At 36.4% G+C, this 12,646-nt stretch overlaps 2 protein-coding genes across 2 annotated transcripts in view; one reads left to right on the forward strand and one right to left on the reverse strand.

The window, feature by feature from the left end:
• Positions 1–12,646, reverse strand: part of LOC102681140 (CAD protein) — a 17,738-nt gene that overhangs the window by 4,022 nt on the left and 1,070 nt on the right. The window contains 14 exon segments of the mRNA XM_031508682.1: positions 7–258; positions 1,032–1,280; positions 6,919–7,023; positions 7,106–7,257; positions 7,348–7,546; positions 7,620–8,046; positions 8,110–8,485; positions 8,553–9,105; positions 9,181–9,825; positions 9,898–10,131; positions 10,206–10,770; positions 10,843–11,159; positions 11,259–11,544; positions 11,674–11,812. Coding sequence (XP_031364542.1) covers positions 7–258; positions 1,032–1,280; positions 6,919–7,023; positions 7,106–7,257; positions 7,348–7,546; positions 7,620–8,046; positions 8,110–8,485; positions 8,553–9,105; positions 9,181–9,825; positions 9,898–10,131; positions 10,206–10,770; positions 10,843–11,159; positions 11,259–11,544; positions 11,674–11,812 — 4,499 coding nt within the window.
• LOC116185090 lies at positions 2,312–6,610 on the forward strand. The gene is made up of 4 exons (XM_031508683.1): positions 2,312–2,594; positions 3,625–3,929; positions 4,014–5,734; positions 6,017–6,610. Exons 1-4 carry the CDS (start codon positions 2,371–2,373, stop codon positions 6,593–6,595), a joined length of 2,829 nt encoding a protein of 942 aa, XP_031364543.1. The 5' UTR covers positions 2,312–2,370; the 3' UTR covers positions 6,596–6,610.

Below are 12,646 nucleotides of genomic sequence, written 5' to 3' on the forward strand. Positions count from 1 at the left end.
TCTTACTTCTTTGGCCAGAGCGAATGATTGATGATCGACGACAGCAGGATTCGTGTTGGGCATAGCAAAAATCATGGTGATACCTCCGGCAAGAGCAGCGGCCGTACAAGAAGCGAAATCTTCTTTGTAAATTGCGCCTGGATCACGTGTGTGTACGTGAATATCGATCAAGCCGGGAAGTTTAATCATCGTCCGCGATGACATACAATCCGTATGAGTTTTCATTCGAGGTGCACGTCCGCCGAGCATTCTCATAGCCTACGAAACAGAATGCGTATTTATTGTGACGTCATTTCTCGATAATCACAACAGTGCCAGTGCCGCTACCTCGTCGACGATTACATATGCTCGTTTATTATATATGGCTGGTTATATGCAAGCTGAATAACACGTTCAAGCCGATATGAATTGAAAATGAAAAAATTAGAATAAGTAAAATTTATAAAATTTTTTCGTCTATAGCTTTTATTAGGAAAATCAAGTTTAAAATGTTTTTAAGCGGAAATGAAATTAGATATGAATTATCGTGATGAAAAGTTATTCTACGAATGAAAGTAAAAAAAAAAAATAGAAAACGAAGAGTAAAATTTTATCAAAGTAACTCCACGTTTTTGAAAAAAATTCGAGTTACGAATACATATATGTAATTAAGATATTATGTAATCGATGATTTATAAAATTCACATTTAATTTTTTCCCCTTATCTTTTAACCATGAATAACTTCCTATCGATTTCAATTCATTGGAAAATAATTAATCAATATAATCGATTTCATAATCGAACTCGAAAATTTCGAAAGAAACGAAATCTCCAAGGAAAAAATTTTATTCCATTTTTTTTTATTCTTATTTTTTCAAGGAATTATGACTGCTTGTTGCTCGATTATACGTCATTTCAACGACGAAGAGAAAAAGAAAAAGAAAAAGATAAAAAAAAAAAAATAATTCTACACGTGCCAAATGTAAACGATAATTGAAATTATTACGAACCTTTTCAGATGAGATATAATTATATCAAACTTTACACTCACTTCAACGAGCAATTTAGCACATTTAACATCCGTGATTAAAGGAACGGAATAATCGACGGCGAGCCTCCTCGTACGGTATCCGTGTGTCATGAAATTGGAAACTCGGCGTGCACCGCCGTTCCTCATTGGTAAATTAATCACAAGATCAAATTGTTTCTTCGATAGAAAGTCGGCCAAATGTCGAAGTTCGCTCGGGCTGGAATCTTCGTTGACGCTGATATTCTCGAACGTCCATTGTACGGGCTCTACCTAATATTTCAAAAGAAAAAAAAAAGAAAAAGAAAAAAAAAGAAAAAAAATACAATTCATCGTTTCTCTTCAAATTTTGTTATTCCTATGTATGCTCTTTCATTTCTTTATCTTATTTTTTTTTTTAAGTAACATTTATCCATTAGATTCTATCTGATCTATCGTATCTACATCGATAACGAACTTCTACGCGTTAAAGCTTTATTGAATCTTCGAAAAATAGCAACACGAATCAACGAGGAACAAGCAATTATTTTATAATTTGAAATTCCAAAGATGAAAGAAAAAAAGGAACGCGTATCTGTTATACTTAAAATACAATACAATATTTTTTGATTCAATATATACATATATATATATATATATATACGTATGTATGTATATAATAAAAATAATTATCGATTGATTTCGATTTAGACTTGAGATTAGATAAAGATTCCATTTTTTTTAATCTTACGAAATCAATATATATGATTATTCGTGAAAGAAAATTCATTCTACCTTGATGTCATCGCATCATTAATTCTAATTCTTTTCCATTATTAATCCGCAAGAACATGAGATAATCTCGCATGCAGATTAAATTTATCGAAATTGATCGTGTCCAATCGATTTAATAAAATCAGATATATACAAATATCGATCCATTTCTTTCTTTACTTTATCGATATTACTTATTAATTATTTATTTATTTTTTTTTATTTTTTTTTTTTTTTTTAGATCTTAGATGATTTACTTATGCGAAAACAAGAATCGCTCTTGTACTATATTTCTCCCGATATAGTCGATAGCGAGCGAGGCGATTAAAACGTTTAAAGCTGACCGTGATGATAACGATAGGTAAGACGACGATATATCGACGATACCTATCGACGATACTCGATTATTGTCTCGTTGAATACTTGTTACACGTTTGTGCCTTTTAGACGCGTCATGAACGCCGCCGTTTATTCTTCGTCAACAAAGTGTCCGATTCGAGAACGAGTAATATTTTGCGAGGAGATGAGAGGGAGGACAGTTCACAGTTTATAAACCGCTTGCTTCTTTTTTTAAGGGTGAAGAATCGCGTGAAGAGAACGAGAACGAGAAATGGGAAATTCGAAATCGAAGATCAAGAGGACAGGGAAAACGAACTCGAAGAGTGGGAAAAGTGCTCGGTTCGAAAGTATTTCTAAATCATCCGATAATTCCATCGAGGAATTCGCTAATGATCCGCAATTATCGTTATTGAGACAAACAATTAGAAGGAATCCAGAATTGTTCATACTGAACAATCTCATGATGTGCGTTCAATTCTTCGGGAACTACGAAGAGTAAGATTATGAAGATATATATGTATATATGTATTTTTTTTTTTTTTTTTCCAAAGATCGTTTGCGCAACGTTAATAAGAAATCGATTCGATCGGGCGGACTATTTTTCGATTTTTAAAAATACAATTTTTCTATATTTTTCTCGGCAAAAAGAGAGAAAAGAAAAGATGATTCAAAAGTTCTTTTTACCGCGTGATTCACACAGCGAAAAAATTTAATTATCGTTATTTTTATCAGATTATTCACTTTTCCCCCCGTTAATTTTATTATTGCAAAAATTGATTCCATATTTATCGATATTCATTTCCTATTGTTTTAGAGACAGATTAACGACGAAGTAGATATTTTTAATATACAGAGATATTGACTTTAAATATCAATAAAAAAAAAAAAAGAATTGCGTATTAATGAAATAAGATTTAACCAATTAAAATGTCAATTAAAATGGTAATGATAATGATGTCTCGAGTAAAAAAAAAAAAAAAAATGGATTTCGGCATACGAACTATTTCAAAGAGAATATCATATCATTATCTCAACTTGCATTTTTTCGTATTCATTCATTCGTGTTCGTGTATATATATATATGTATATATATATAAGATAAAATAATATAAGAGCCATTATGGCAAATTAGGTCGGTTTTAAAGATCATGTGTCATAAAAATTAGATCATAACTTTATCACACCGATAATTTTCTCTTTTAAAAAAATTTTACTCTCGAATATAATTCACATTCTATAAATAAATATGGAGAGTAATTTATTTTCCACAAAGTAAAAGAGCGAGTCTCGAATACGTGACAATATTAAGATATATCCTCATTATCAATTAATTAAACACATTCTTCTTCCGATAATTATTAGACGAGCAATTTTATTCTTCCGAATCCGATGACACATTACACGGTTGACCTCGATAACGCGATTAACACGTGTACACGATAAAAATTCACAACGATTTATCACAACGATCGATCGGAGAAATAAATATTTGATGATTGACTTCCCCATTTTTTTTTTTTTTCAGGGAAATCAAAGATCTGAAGAAGACGCTGAAGTCCTCGCGCGAAATGAAAATGAACGAACAATTGAATAAACAATCGCAGAAACGAGTTTTAGTTCCAGACATTCTTCAGGAGCACATCACCCGCCACGTCGGCTTCATCTCGAGGCGACAAGATATTCGATCTACGATCGAACCCCTTCAACCGGTTCGCATATACATGGTCCACGACAACATCGATATCACGGAGGAGAATTACTCGTCCCATTACAGCAACGTGAACGATTCCATTACGTACAACATACTGTTGAAACCAACGAAACACGAAGGTGGAAAGGATAAATATATAAAATATAAACAATATAATTTTCATAATCCACGATGATATGAAAGTTTACCTTGTTTTTTTACAGGTTACGTTCAGCTTCAAGTGTTGGACGACTTGAACGATTTCTTGTTGAAGAAAAAGTCGATCAAGGAGGATGAAATGGATCTATCCTCCATACTCGAGGACGACGACGAATTGTACAGCGACGCCAGTATTTACGGGTCGAAGGCCCGATCTAATCTATCCGTCAGTTCGAATAGATCGGCAATCTCGAATAGATCGAAGCAGGATATGCTTCGAAGCAGGCTGAAGCACACGAGATCGTTGCCAAACTTGACCGAGGATTTGTCCCATACCGATATCATGGATTACGACGGGGGATCCTCGCCTCTGGAGGAGCGAGGGAATCAGAATCGATCGAAGATGGGCGGGAATCAACGTTGGCAGAAGGACACCCAACAGTCGAAATTCCAGGTGAATCATCCTAGCAGCAACAGTTCCGGATACCGATCCGACAATTACGCGATATACAGCGAGAGCAATCCGAGCCAGAGCTCGAGAGTTTCCCAAGCGTCCTCCAGTTTCGAGGAGATAGACGAATCTTGGATAACGAACGGCAGATTCCCGAAGCGTTGTTTCAAGAAGGTGACGTACACGAGCGACGGGAAGATCTACGACCCTGCCGAGGAGAAGGTGAACGTGTTGAACAGCAAACAGCGTAGGATCAAATTGGCGATGAAGCGGCACAACTACGATCTGTCCTACATAAGCAGTACCGAGTTCATGAAACATTTTATAAAATTGTTCGCGTATAAGTTGGGGTATTCGTTGTGCTTCGATCGAGAGACGGTGGAGGACTTGAAACGGGAGGGATGCGTGCTCTACTGTGACAAAATTATGATATCGGACGCGTATGATAAGGACAGCCAGATAGAACAGTACGAGATAATTCCCGCCATATGGCTGAAATGGCCGATATGCGGCCAGGAATGGTTGAACAGGTCGCGGGAAAGTTGGCCGAGCGAGAAGGACATTGACAAGGTGAAAGATTTCGGGTGTTACGTTGTGCCGGAAGGGTACGTGCCGAAAAGTGGAAATAGCAATCTCATCGAGGATCTCGAGTGGCAGCTCACGTTCCCGACAGCTGAAAGGTATCTCGAAACCTGCATGACCCAGGCCCAAGTGCAGGTGTACTTGATCGCTTTGATGCTTCACAAGACGTTCATGAGGCCAATATTCGACACTATGTTCGGGATGACTACGGCGCACATAAGGCACAAGTTATTCTGGATGATCGAGGAGAACGACAAGCCGTCGAAATGGCCCGAGAACGGGACAGGGGAGTGTTTGTTGAAGTTGCTCAACTCTTTGTATTACAATATCAGCCAGAACGAGCCTATATTGAGGGATTACTTCATCAAGGGTAGGAATCTCTTTCAAAGGATACCGTGCGAACACCTTCTCCACACGCAAAAGCAGTTGAAGCGCATCACCGAGAACCCGATAATGTACGTTTTCCACGCGATGGAGAATATTCAGTACAGAAATGATTTTTTCCCGAGATTAGATTTCGAGCTGTTGTTGAGAATATTAACGGGTGAAACGTTGACGTTGATCAATCCGACGTTGAACCGATACATATCGAAACAGTTGCCGCAAAAGTATGTAAATGTCGTACAAGAGGATAAATACGACGAAAGAGGATTTTGGGACACGCAACGGGTCAAACGTTCCGTCAAATCGATTAGATCGAATAGAACGTTGATCAACGCGCGCAAAGCTACGGATTCGATCATTGAAATCTCGGTAAGCTCTTATTGATCCGTTATTAAATTATTAATCGAATTAAACGTGATATATATTCTTCTTTTGAAACAATTTGTACGGATATATACAGATGTCTTTGATAAATGAATTATTTCTAAGTACGATAAGAAACGATACAATTGAATTAGTTTATTTGTGTTTCTAACAAAGTCTAATCTTATCTGAATAATCATATTATCTATAATCCGACCATCTATCATATGGGATGACATTTTATTGATTAAAAAAAAACTAACCGATTTATTCATCTCTTTTTTTCAGACTCGATGCGCCGAGTTGGAAGGTCCAAGGTTATGTATACTTTTAAAATTCTTCATAAAACATTTCATAGAAATCGCTGAATGTTGTATTCAATACGAAGCGTATCGACAGAAAACAATATATCTGAATCAAGCCGATCGATTGTCCATTCTACTTTTCGAGGGTGAAAATTACAGGAACGACGCGAAAACTTATCGCGAAAAGATAAAAAGTCTCAGAACGATGAATTCAAAATCGAGAAACGAGCCGTCAATTAATCCGTCGAATAGTTCCCTAAGAAATTCGGAAAAGGCCATATACGTTGAATCGTTGAGCGATCGCTTTACATCGAGGCCCGTTCGTTCAACGGAAACGAAAGAAAAATTGTCAGAAAAGCGATCTGATCAAGAGAATAGTCGTACTCACGTTATAAAGGCGATTATTCACGAGAGGCAATACGAAGAACTGGATAAATTGAACGATAAAAGTAAAAGCGTAACGATTAATGAAAACGAAAATCAAATTTCAAAATCGAAACGCAATAAGCCTCAATCGCTGCCATTTTTAACTTCTGTCAAATTAAATGATACGAATATTTAAAAATTGCCAAAGCCAAAGCACACACCGATCCTTCATTATCTAATAAATTTCTCAAGCTTTAGAAAATAATCCATAATTTATTGTTATTTAATTTAAAAAATTATTTATATTTAAAAAAAAAGAATTAGAAAACTATGCTTCTTATTTCTTATATATTTAGAAAAATTAATACGTAGAATAATAGAGTAAAACGAAATTTAAATTATTTAAATCTATATGTAAATTAAATTTTCGATTTTTGTTAATCCGAATGTAAATATTTAAATATTCGTACGTTTTAAATTTGTAACAAAAAAATTTCGTAACATGTCCCTCTCACTTACCTTCACTCCGTGTTCTGTGTAGAAATCTGCGGTACCCATACTAGCGTATAATTTATAACCCATCTTATGAAGACTGCGAATAGATGGTAACAGTTCCATCTTGTGCTGTAATTGAAATAAATAATAAAGAATTAATTACGATTTCTAATTTTATTAATTTCAATCTTTAGACCACGAAAAACCTTACTTTAAAGCTTCCTATCGAAAGCAAGATTCCTCTCTGAGGTATGTGAAAACCTGTGCTCATTATTCCCTTCAAATAAGCTTCGTATCGATTATCCCCGAAACAAGCCACTTCACCAGTGGATACCATCTCCACTCCCAACATCACGTCAGCTCCTACGCAAATATTATTATTTAAATATACATTTCCAACATATGATTTGAATAATTTTTTCTCAATATATATATATATATACTTGCACATACCCGCAAGACGAGAAAAAGAAAATTGTGGAACTTTAACCCCGACTTTGCCACATCCAGCGAGTACGTCAACCGGTTCTACGGCCTCTCCAACGATCAATCGTGTAGCCATAGCGACGAAATCGTGATCCAAAGTCTTCGATACAAAAGGGAAAGATCTTGACACTCTGACGTTACATTCGATGACTTTAAGCTCGTTATCCTGTGGATAAAACGCGTTATAATTTTTTGCTCGACTCTCTCATCCTCCAAGAAATAATCAACCATATTTTTACCTTCGCGATCAATTGCATATTAAAGGGGCCGGTGACGCCGAGGGACGCGGCAATCGCCTTCGACATCATTTTGATTTTCGTCAAAGTTTCCGCGTTGATATCCTGCGGTGGCGTGACCAGAGTAGCGTCACCCGAATGAACGCCCGCATTCTCCACGTGTTCGGACACCGCCATGCAAAGAATAATTCCGTCAAAGGCAACCGCGTCCACGTCTATCTCCTTCGCTTCGAGGATAAATTTTGATATAACCACTGGATGCTCCTTGTTTACTTCGCTCGCGCTCTTCAGGTACGACTCGAGATCGTTATTCGAGTGGGCCACGTTCATCGCAGCGCCACTTAACACGTAAGAAGGGCGTACCAAACATGGATATCCAACTTCCTCGCAAAATTCGATCGCGGATTTCAAGTTGGTTAATTCTTTCCACCTGTAAATAAATGTTTTTTATGTATATCAATCGGATAATAATCGGAAATAATTTTACGTTTACCTGGGTTGCGAAATTCCAATGCCGTCCAGCATACGAGAAAATTTGAAACGATTCTCAGCTCCATCGACAGATTCAGGCGAAGTGCCGAGAATTCTCGCTTGCTGCCTGTGAAGATCCATAGCGATATTATTTGGCAATTGGCCGCCCATTGATAAAATTATCCCCTCTGGACATTCGTGATCGTAAATATCCATTACAACTTCGAACGATATCTCTTCGAAGTACAATCGATCGCTCATGTCGTAATCGGTGCTCACTGTTTCAGGATTGTAATTCACCATGATCGTTTTTCGCCCTAAATTTCGCAATTCCCGCAAACAGCTGACGGCACACCAATCAAATTCTACCGAACTACCGATTCGATACACTCCGGATCCTAGAAAAAAAAAAAAAAAGAAATATGCATATGTCCAATTCATCGAAAATTATATTTTACTGCTTACCTATCACCATTGTGTATCCACCAGGGAATTCGACATCGTGTGTAGTGCCGTTGTAAGTTAGGTAAAGGTAATTAGTAGTGGCTGGCCACTCCGCGGCTACCGTATCTATTTGTTTCACCATCGGTCGTATATTGTTCTCTTGCCTCTGTATCCTGACAGCCAATTCCGAACTTTTAACCACGGCTGCAATTTGCTTATCCGAGAATCCAATTTGTTTCGCCCGTAGCAAAACGTTGTGCGACAATTTCGTGTGATCCGTATTTTCCAAGACCAAGTAATAGTCGATGATGTTTTTCATCTTGTGTAAAAACCATTTATCTATTTTCGTAAGTTCGTACAATCGATCGATTGTATATCCAGCTTTTATAGAGGCCGCGAGTACAAACATTCTTTTGTCCGTCGGCTTTTCCAATTCCTCGTCGTTCGGGGTTTTCACGTAAGGGTCGAAACCGTTGATGTTCTCGTCGACCATCCTTAAAGCTTTTTGAAAAGCTTCCTCGAATTTACGGCCAATCGCCATTACTTCCCCCACGCTTTTCATGGAACTGCCGATCTAAAAATCGTATTGGAAAATTTCATAGTTTTCTGTAAAAATAACGTTGCGTGTAATAATAATTGTTTGAATTACCTTCGTGCATACCCGATGAAATTTGCCGAGATCCCATCTGGGGATCTTAACGACGCAATAATCGAGGCTAGGTTCGAAGCAAGCCGTGGTCTTTCCAGTAACGGAATTGTGAATATCCGGTAAACGTACACCAAGAGCTAGCTTGGCGGCTACGTAAGCCAATGGATATCCTGTTGCTTTGCTTGCTAAAGCCGAGCTACGAGATAATCTTGCGTTTACTTCGATTATGTAATATTCCTCGGTATTTGGATTCAGCGCGTATTGAATGTTGCACTCGCCGACAATGCCGAAGTGTCTAATCACGTTAATAGCTGTCGTTCGAAGCATATTGTATTCTTTATTGGATAAGGTTTGGCTTGGAGCGACGACGATCGATTCTCCGGTATGAATCCCAAGGGGATCGACGTTTTCCATATTGCAAACTGTGATGCAATTGTCGTACGCATCCCGCACGACCTCGTACTCCACTTCTTTCCAACCTTTTAACGATTTATCGATGATCAATTGATTCGAATGAGCGAACGCTTGTTGAGCAAGATTTCGCAATTCTTTCATAGAATTTGCAAAACCGGATCCCAAACCACCGAGGGAGAATGCTGCCCTGGCCATTACTGGATATCCTAATTTCTCGGCAGCGTCTAATGCCTGATACAAATTAAATGATTTTTAAACTCGTGCCAAAGTTTACTTCGATTTAATGAAACTCGATTATCATACCTCCTGGATGGAGTACACAGCTGCGCTTGGTGCCACCTTTTCATCGATCTCTGCTATACGTTCTGCAAAAATCTTTCTATCCTCCGTTTCTATAATTGATTGTATAGGCGTTCCTAGAATTTTCACGTTATACTTCTTAAATATCCCGTTCTTCTCAAGCTCGACGCCACAATTGAGAGCAGTCTGCCCACCGAATGTTAATAGCACACCATCTGGCCGTTCCGATTGTATTACCTGAAATAAGAATTTGTCAGAGAGAGAGAGAGAGAAAAGAAAGAAATCTTAAAAATTTTTGAAACATTAATTACTTGTTCCACGTATTCCGGTATAATAGGTAGAAAATAGACTTTATTCGCCATGCCTTTGGATGTTTGTACAGTTGCAATATTAGGATTAATCAACAGCGTTTGCACGCATTCTTCCCGCAATGCTTTAATCGCTTGTGATCCAGAGTAATCGAATTCGCCCGCTTGTCCAATGCTGAGGCCGCCCGATCCCAAAATTAACACCTTCTTCGGCCGTACGGACAATTTAAAATTTTCTCCATGAAAGCTCAATTCACGATTTAATCTCTCTTTGATAGAAAGTTGTCCTCCTTTTGCATTATCGACCACGACATCCAGAAAAACGTCGAACAAGCATTCTAGATCTTGCGGGCCGGCTGAATGTTCGGGATGAAATTGAACGGAGAAATAAGGAAGCGTGGAATGTATTACACCTTCGTTGGTGTTATCATTAGTATTGGTAAAAAGCGGTTCCCAATCGGTTGGCAATTGATTCGCGTCCACGGCGAATCCATGATTTTGCATAGTCATATAGCAACGAGTGGTTCCATGATGTGTAACCGGTTGATTATGACCGCGATTTCCGTAACTGTATATAAAACGTGTATGCTTTCAAAGAGAAACTTGAACGTGCAATTAGAAGATAAACAGGAATACATACTTCATCTTGTATGTGACGCAACCGGCGGCAATACAAAGTAATTGATGTCCGAGACAAATACCGAATATCGGTTTTCTCGTTCGTGACTCGAGAATGGATCGAATATTTTCAATCGTCGTCTCACATTTGGTCGGATCGCCTGGTCCATTACTGAGAAATAAGCCGTCGTAATCGATATTCTTTAAATTGTTATTCCAAGGCACAACATCTAATCGGGCACCTCGACTAATCAAGCACCTCAATTGATTGTACTTTAAACCGCAGTCTACTACACATATGCGAGGATAACCAGAGGCATTGTACGTTCTTTGAGCAGACTAAAATTCAATGATCCATAATAAATCTCAATGGGGCGATGAAGGCTAGGAATAGGTTATTATATCAAATCGTAATATAATAAATTCTTTGCTGAATACCTGAACAACTTCTGCAACGAGATTTCTTTTGTTCGGGTCTTCTATCGGAGGAATTAAAGAAGGAATGGGATTAAATGTTGGCAGATCAAGCACGATTCTACCTAATAAAGTGCCTTTCTCGCGAATTATTTTTGTCAAAGCTCTGGTGTCAATTTCGTATATGCCAGGAATATTTTGTTCCTTCATCCATTCGGACAGGGTTTTGATTTGACGCCAATGGCTCGGAGTTTCGCAAATTTCACCGACCACCAATGCAGCGGCCCAAATTTGATCAGATTCGAACCAACTGTAAGACAAAAGTCATATGACTTTGAAAAAATTTCAATATTATTTATGGAAAATGAAGTAATAAAAAAAGTCGAAAAATTTTAAATTGTTTCTTTTTAACATTAAACATCGTTTTTGTACGTCTTACTATGGAATTTTATGTTCATCCGTTTCGTGGGCAAACACTCCATAATTTCCGACCAGTGGATACGTGAGCACTAGAATTTGAGCATGGTAGGAAGGATCTGTAAGCGATTCTAGATAACCCACCATACCGGTCTGGAAAACTGTAAAAAATGTATCAATGCGAATAGTGTGTATATGTACACATATAGAATAATTTAAACTCTAACAGTAACGTTCGAAATGTAAATATTTATATCAAAAAAATATTGAGAAAACAATTAAAATATATAAATTATTAAAGAAAATGCGGTACATTTGGAATATTGGTAATTTAGCAAAGTATCTAAAAAAATTAATGTTATCTTAATTTGTAACATCATAAATAGTAAAAACGAACGACCTACTAATCAATGATATTTGTATAAAAATTGTAATTTTAATATTTCTGATTTAATCTGTAAAAAAAATACAAAAATAATTTCCAAAAATTTTTCAGCAAGAAAATATAATTAAAATTTTAAAATAGATTATTTAATTTGCATTTAAATTTTATGATTTCATATGAATTTTGCAAATATTCCGAAAATATAAAATGTGACACGAGTATTACGATATTACAATTCGAAATATTGAAGATGAAAAATAGTAAATGATACAATTGATATCGATTAATCAATTTATAAGCAAAATGATTGATTGATAATTTGAAATATCGTTATTTCAAATTATTTGTATTTTAACGAAATCCTTATTTTATATCATTTTTTAATTAAATCAAAATTTCAGACACTTTATGTTTTTTTAATACTATTCAAGATTTATAAAATATAATTAATTTATTAATTTTCCTATATTTTTATGTAATTTTATTTTATTTTTCCAATCTCTTTATATATATAATTTTTTATTCGTCTTGACAAGATGATATTCTTAATAAATTATTTTATTAAATTACTGTGTATATTTAAAATAAATCATATATATATATATATATA

The sequence above is a fragment of the Apis dorsata genome, unplaced genomic scaffold, assembly GCF_000469605.1.
Source record: "Apis dorsata unplaced genomic scaffold, Apis dorsata 1.3 scaffold_7, whole genome shotgun sequence".
Classification (NCBI taxonomy): domain Eukaryota; kingdom Metazoa; phylum Arthropoda; class Insecta; order Hymenoptera; family Apidae; genus Apis; species Apis dorsata.